The sequence below is a fragment of the Cololabis saira genome, chromosome 3 (assembly GCF_033807715.1).
Source record: "Cololabis saira isolate AMF1-May2022 chromosome 3, fColSai1.1, whole genome shotgun sequence".
Taxonomy (NCBI): domain Eukaryota; kingdom Metazoa; phylum Chordata; class Actinopteri; order Beloniformes; family Belonidae; genus Cololabis; species Cololabis saira.
Genome location: NC_084589.1, coordinates 48,231,298 through 48,238,828, shown reverse-complemented (window position 1 = coordinate 48,238,828; position 7,531 = coordinate 48,231,298). Strand labels below are relative to the sequence as shown.

The 7,531-nt window shown below is 50.2% G+C and overlaps 1 protein-coding gene across 1 annotated transcript; it reads right to left on the bottom strand.

The window, feature by feature from the left end:
* Positions 1-3,415: 3,415 nt before the first annotated feature.
* Positions 3,416-6,116, bottom strand: LOC133440726 (uncharacterized). Its single transcript, XM_061718044.1, has 2 exons — positions 6,003-6,116; positions 3,416-4,565 (listed from the first exon to the last, which is right to left on the bottom strand). Exon 2 carries the CDS (start codon positions 4,478-4,480, stop codon positions 3,416-3,418), a length of 1,065 nt encoding a protein of 354 aa, XP_061574028.1. The 5' UTR covers positions 4,481-4,565; positions 6,003-6,116.
* Positions 6,117-7,531: the final 1,415 nt, after the last annotated feature.

The window sequence follows — 7,531 nt, the reverse complement described above, 5'->3', positions numbered from 1 at the left end:
CCTACCCGGCCGAGCAGGAAATCGACTGGAAGTCTCGGCTCTTGGCCGAACATCAACAGGAAAGGAGACTCACCGGTTGCCTGGTGTGGGGTGGTGTTGTAAGCATACAAGACCTGGGGGAGACAGGAGCTCCAATCATGCTTTCGAGACACGGGCAATGTACGCAGAAGATCGTGAAGTGTTCTATTGAACCGCTCGCATTGCCCGTTCCCAGAAGGATGGTACGGCGTGGTGCGAGTCTTTTTGATGCCATACACCACACACAACTGCTGAATAAGAGACCCCTCAAAACACCGTCCCTGGTCTGAGTGGATGCGAGCAGGGACACCAAATCTAGAGAACCACTCAGCAACCAAGACTTGAGCAACAGTAGTCGCCCTCTGATCACGAGTGGGGACCGCCCATGTGTACTTAGTAAAGACATCAGTCATTACCAGAACGTTCTCCATACCATTACGGCTTGGCTCCAAAACCGTAAAGTCCATGGCAAGGATCTCATTGGGCCGAGAGGCCAACAAGTGTCCCATAAACGTGCGAGCCGCTGGTCGACTCATCTTGGCCACCTGGCACCTTTCACAGGCCTGACACCACTGTGCCACATCAGCAGACATGCTGGGCCAATAACACCGCTGGCGCAAAAGCTCCAAGGTTCTCTCTACCCCTTGGTGGCCATGACCCTGGTGAACTTCTGTGAGCACCTCTGTTTTTAACGCCGCAGGCAACAACAGCTGCAAGATAACCTCGGCCCCATCTGGCCGGAAAACCTGGCGGTACAGAAGGCCATCCCTTTCAACCAACCGGTCCCACTGCTGCAACAACACCAAGGCCGACCGAGACAGTTGTTTCCGCTCATGTGTATTGGGACGTTGTTTACGTACCCAGAAAGCCAAAGCTTCCTGGATGACAGGATCAGTTTGCTGGAGTGTGGCAATGTCAGATGGGGGATGGTGGGGCAAGGCTGCCACAGTGGCTTGGACAGCATTTACCTTGTCCACCTGCAAGGCCTGCTGCAAGGGCTGAGGGAGCACTGCGCCACGGACCAGGGCTTGCATGTCCTGCGTCTCAGGAGCATGCTGGCGAGACAGGGCGTCAGCATTCTGATTGCTCCGGCCAGAACGGTACTTCAGCTCAAAATCAAAGGAGGCAAGCTGGGCTGCCCAGCGCTGTTCGGTAGCCCCCAGCTTGGCAGACGACAGGTGACTCAATGGGTTGTTGTCGGTATAAACAACGCATTTGTGACCCAACAAGTACTCCCGAAATTTTTCGGTCATCGCCCACTTGAGCGCTAGAAATTCCAACTTCATGGAACTGTAATTACGCATGTTGCGCTCAGTGGGCCTCAAGCCACGGCTGGCATAGGCTATAGGCCGAACCTTCCCATCCTGTTCCTGTGACAGCACAGCTCCAAGACCACCATAGCTGGCGTCCACCTCCAGGATGAATGGAAGGGTGAAATCGGCGTACGCCAAGACAGGTGCAGACACCAGGCGAGCTTTCAATTCATCAAAGCTACGACGACACTCCTCTGACCAACGACCAGCGACAGTTTGATCTACCCGCTTGGACTTGAGGCCTGCCAGCTCTGCCACCAGCCTGTGAAGAGGTGCGGCGAGCTTCGCGAAACCCTCCACGAAACGGCGGTAGTAGCTGGCGAAGCCAAGGAAGGAACGCAGATCTGAAAGGGTGGCAGGGGAGGGCCAGCTGGAAACGGCCTCGATCTTACTGGGATCCGTGGAGACACCTCGATCCGAAATTACATGCCCCAGGTAACGCACTTCCTGCTGGAAGAAGGCACACTTTTTGAGTTTCACCTTCAGCCCTTCGTGCCGCAAACGCCCCAGCACCCCACCCAACCTCTCCAGATGTTGCTCAATGGTAGAGGAGAAGACCACAATGTCGTCGAGGTAAAGCAGCAAGGATTGACACTGTTGATCACCAAAAATCCGTTGCATCAACCTCTGGAAGGTGCTGGGGGCGTTGCATAGCCCGAAGGGCATCCGGTTCCACTCAAAAAGGCCAAAGGGGGTACAGAAAGCTGTCTTAGGACGATCTAACACGGCCACAGGGACCTGATTGTAACCAGAAGCCAAATCCATGGTAGAGAACCAACGTGCTCCAGTCAACGCATCCAAGGATTCATCAATCCGGGGCAAAGGAAAGGCGTCCTTCCTAGTTTTAGCGTTCAAAAGTCGGTAGTCAACACACATACGCAAGCTGTCATCCTTCTTTTTAACGAGTACAATTGGGGAGGCGTAAGGACTGCTGCTCTCCCGAATTACTTGCGCACCAAGAAGTTGATTGATGTGATCTTTAACCAGCTCGTACTCAGATGGTGGGATCCTGCGATACCGCTGTCGCACAGGAATGTCATCAAGGAGCGGGATCTCATGAGCAATCAAGTCAGTGCACCCTAGGTCCCCATCATGGACTGAGAAGATGGAATGAAACTGACCCAGGAGTGCCCTGACCTCACCCTGCGCTTCTTTTGGCAAATGACCCAACTCCAACTCTGCTATCTGGTCCTGCACTGGTGAAGAAGCAGACTGAGAGAACATGGTAGCCACCACAGGTGACTCCTCAGTAACACCAGTGGGCAAACTCACCACACATACCTCCTCTAAGGTCCCAACCCGGGTACGGGGATAGAGGAGCACGTCTGAACAGCCTACATTTACAATGGGAATGTAGGCAGTGCCCCGTATCACTGGCACTAGAGCAGGGGAAGCAAGCAGGCCGGCGGGCAGGCCAGCCTCTGGAGGCTCAAACAGTGCTGTGGTGCCAGCATACTGCTCTGAACATGTGGATGCCACAATTTTCAATGTACCACCTGGGATACGACAAGTCTTTTTACCACGTACCTTGACTTTCCCAGCTGCCTGACCAACTAAAACGCTGGCTTCATGGCACTTCTGTAGGGCCTGTGTGACGAGTTTGGGGGCCTCGGATACTACTGGCAGGTCGAACAAAGCTAGGCCATACTGCCCAAAAAGTTCTCCATAACACCTACGGATGACATTCATCCCCAGAACACCTGGGACCAGTGAGGACACACCACCAGGGGGGTCCTTGACCACCAAAATCCCACAAGCGGGCAACAGCTTTCCACAAAGCTCCACCTGTAACTCCAAGTAGCCGATGTAAGGGATGGCAAGACCATTAGCTGCTCTGAGCTGCAGCCAGTGACAAGATTTGAGCCGCTCTTGGCCCCAAGGCTCGAACTGCTGGCGGAAAAGAGACTCCGTGATGGTCGACACCATAGACCCGGTATCCACCAGGCAAGAAACTACGACCCCTCCCATACTCACACTTAAATGAGGACAAGATGACATGAGCTTGGACACTTCCACGTCACCCGCACCTGGAACCGAGCCTGGAATTGCCCCCTCCGAACTGTGGCTCTGCAGTACGGTGGGTGCTAGTTTCCCGGTAACTGGGCGGAGTGAGGCGGCCTACTTGGCTGAGAGGCCGACGAGGGAGGTTGAGTGCGGGCGGAAGCGCGAACGCCATCACACTCCCTGGCGATGTGACCTGATTGCTGACATCTCCTACAAATAATGGGACCACGAAAAGCTGTTCGGTTGGGTTGCTGGGAGCCCTGCAGGCGGGAAATGCTCTGAGTCAGTTGGTTCAACTGCTCCTGTTGCAACTTTAGCATTTCTCTCATCTCCTGAAGCTCAGAGGACTGCGGGGGACCAACACTGACTTGACGGCTGCCCTGGACCACACACTGAGCACCAAAGACAGAGGGGACGGAATGACTACGACCCCTAACACCTCCAGGTAAGCCCTCTCGTTCCCACCTGATCGCCTCACCTCTAGCCTCCAGCAAGGTAGAGGTAGGCTGCCTGCGCACAAACTGCTTCAACTCCCGACGAAGCGACCCATCCAGTACGTGCTCTACAAACTGGTCACGTAACAAAACCTCTGCGTTGGGTATGCCGCTGGGTGCACGCTGCTTCACGGATGTCATGAGGCTCATCAACGCAAGTGAAAACTCTAATAGAGTCTCTCCCTCGTGCTGCCGTCGAGAGAAAAAGGCCTCTTGTAACGCTACATATGACTCTGCGCACCCATATAACTCTTGTAATGCTTCAATGATCTTAGCCGGGTCTGAACGTTCCTCACTGGGACGGTATTTTATTTCCTCACGTGCCTCCCCCTCTAAGTGGTCAAATAGGAAGAAAGCCTGATCGGATGTGGACAAATGACGTGCTCTCATACAGGCTTGCACCTCCTCCAGCCACTCGGCCAACCCTATGCCTGACTTTCCCCTAAAGGTGGGACACCTCCTGTCCCGTGGCACAAAAATCAGTCTCTCTGTCGGGGGAGCACTGACAGCAGGGGGTGCAGCGGGTGGGGGAGAGACTGGGGGTGCAATACTAGGGCCGGGCACAGCCATAACCTGTTCCTGTCTTAGCCTGTCATTATCTGTTCTCAGTTGAGCTATTAACTCTCTTAGCTCCTGCAACTCCTCCTCCATTGTAACGACTTTCCCTACCGTGAAGGTGAAACCAGGGGAAAGGGGAAGTGGAGTTGCAGGTCCACCAAACCAGCTGCTGCTTTGCCTTGAAAGAAAAAGAAAAAGTACAAGTCAGACACCAAAACAAAAACACAGCCACAGTTTTTTTTTCTTCTTTTTCTAAAGGAAAAATAAACCAAAAAATAGAACACACGTCTCTGCTCTCAGATTGAATCCTGCCAACAAACGCCAGATTGTGGCGGCACGAAGAGGTAGTTTTTAGTCAGAGTTGTATTTTAAACGATTTGTACTGTTGCCAAACAACGCCACCCTGGGAGTTTCACCCAGGGAAATTAAAGTAAGCTATTTCAGAAGAAAAAAAGCACTCAGGTTCATCACAAAGGGAGGCAGAGACGGTGCTTCAATTTATACAAAAATAGGTTTGTTTTTATTCAATTGTTTCGTTTTAAAAATGATCTATTAAAGGAAATCATTCGAGGGGAGGTTTAAAAGGGGGACCAATCAGGGCTGAGACTTTCTGGTGTGGATGGGTCAACTGAGAGGGGATACTTGGAACACCACACGTGCAATAAAATAAATAAAGTGAAAAACTTAACACAGCACACAACAAAAGGCAGGGGCACCACCACCAGACACCAATCCACCACCGTCAGCTCAGCACCTGAGAGGGAGGAAATCAGAGGACAGTTAGGGAACAATTTGACAAATTAACACAAAAAGGAAATTAATAGACTTAAATTAAACGTAATTAGGCTCAACAATCACTTGCTGGCCACTCAAAATATACAAAAATCACAGATACCTCAAAAGAAATATAAATAATGGAAAATAAACCAACAATAAGTTCCTAAATGAAATAAAATACAAATAAACAGGACCAACAAACACACAAAACAACCACTAATACACAACGTCCCACACTGTTCTCTCACATACACACGCGCACGCACACAGACACTAAAATGTGGCTCAACAGCAACAGCGTGCGGAGCAGCAATACGCCCAGCCAGCCAGCAGCCAAGCCAGGCAGAGCGAACACGGGCCGGGTCAGCCGTGACAGCGGTGGTTAGCTCGAGCAAGCAGTCATTCAGCAGCCCAAAGCGGCGTCTGACGTCACGGAGCTCCGAAGCGACACGGTGCTCCGGCAAAAGGCAAAGCAGCTCCAAAAGAAGGAAGACGCACACAGCAAGGCAAAGCAGCAGGGGTTTAGCGGTGGCTACATGGACATCTTTAACCTATAATAAACAAACATAACGTAAGAACCTACAAGTGGCTGGAGGAGAGACCCATTGTCACTGAACACATACCGATCAGGCAGTCCTGGCCAATACGGCATGGAGAGAGGTGTAAGCGCAGCCCATGCGCAACCGGCAGTAAACAGTGAGTGGCGCACAGAACGGTGAGCAGCATAAGCAGCATGCAGCCAGCAGCAACACCCAAGAGAGCCTCTACTACACAAAATAACTATAATTAGCACTAAATGGGAGAATCGTGGAGAGAAGTGCAGCCGCAGCTCACCTACCACCCAGGGGCGGAAGCGACGGACGTCAGGTGACAATGAAGCCCAGCCTCCGGGAGCAAGAGAAAGACAGGTATGCAACTCCCCTTTTATACCGTCACTAAAAGTGACGTCACAGGACCGAGGACTGTCCTGCTACACGTGATTAATTCAGAATGTTCAAAATGGCCGACTTCCTGTACGGTTTCGGCCATGGCGCCAAGAGACTTTTCTTTAAGTTGCGACATGATACAGGTGTGTACCGATTTTCGTTCATGTACGTCACACCGTATTCTAGGGCTTGAGGCGCAAAGTTTTTTCGGTCTGAACCAACCAGATGAAGGGTGGGCGCGCTTTTTGGCGTCTAGCGTCGCCACGGTAACGCTTTTGAAAGAGAAAAGTAATGTGTGTTGTCGCAGGATGAAGACGCACATTTTGATGTATAACACACTTGGGGGCACGTTATGGTTCGGGCCGTATTAACTGCCGAAGGAATGGCATAAATTGCGCCAAAGTGACACGATTCATTCAAAATGGCCGACTTCCTGTTCGGTTTCTCGACATGACGCCCAGAGACTTTTCTTTAAGTTGTCCCATGATACAGGTGTGTACCGATTTTCGTGCATGTACGACAAACCGCATTGTGGGGCTTGAGGCACAAAGTTTTCAAGGGGGCGATGTTGAGCCATTTTACCACGCCCATTAATGCAAACCCTTAAATATCAAATTTTTCGCCAGGCCTGACTTGCATGCAAAATTTGGTGACTTTTTGGGCACGTTTAGGGGGGCAAAAAGGCCTTCCTTTTGTCAGAACAATAAGAAGAAGAAGAAGAATAATTCCTGCAATTACAATAGGGCCTTCGCACTGCAAGTGCTCGGGCCCTAATAATATGATAATGGATGGAGGACTTTGAATGAATGAATGAAAGAATGAATGAAATGAAGGCCTGATTCTTTACTCCCAACATTTTGTAAGATCTTAGAAAAAGTATTTATTTACAGGATGGACAAATTAATGCCAATCAAAAGGCCACGCCCCTAATTACGCATTAAACTTCTTGCTTTATATAATTCCAACCTGCCACAATACGAGGAAAAAGAGGCTTCAAACCCCTGCAGAAAACCTGTGGGTGATTCATGCAGGAATGAACCGTCATTCTGAGTTTGGGGGTTAGTTTGGGATCTTTATTCCCTCTAGTGGTTAAATGTTGGAAACTGCAGCTTTAAATGTGTCTTGTATATCTATATATTTCACACCAAAATCATGTTAATTGATCCTCATTTCCTTCCCTGTGTTCCCTCTGGTCGTACCATCCGAAGTTTACCTTCCCTCTGACTTAACTTACTTTTTTATTTTAATGCCAAACGGTGACTCATGAGTCCTGCATGTGCACGTCAATAATAAATCCACCGACTGGAAGCGCTGAACTAAACTAAGTTGGATATTAAAAATGTTTTGATGTCTCAAAGACTTACCATGTGTATTATTTTGAAGCCCATTGCAATAAAAGTTTCTTAACAACATAAATGTTTTATGACAAATAATAAAGAAA

Bases quoted from the DNA above. Each gene is read 5' to 3' on its own strand.
- LOC133440726 (XM_061718044.1), bottom strand. From the start codon at position 4,480: ATGGAGGAGGAGTTGCAGGAGCTAAGAGAGTTAATAGCTCAACTGAGA.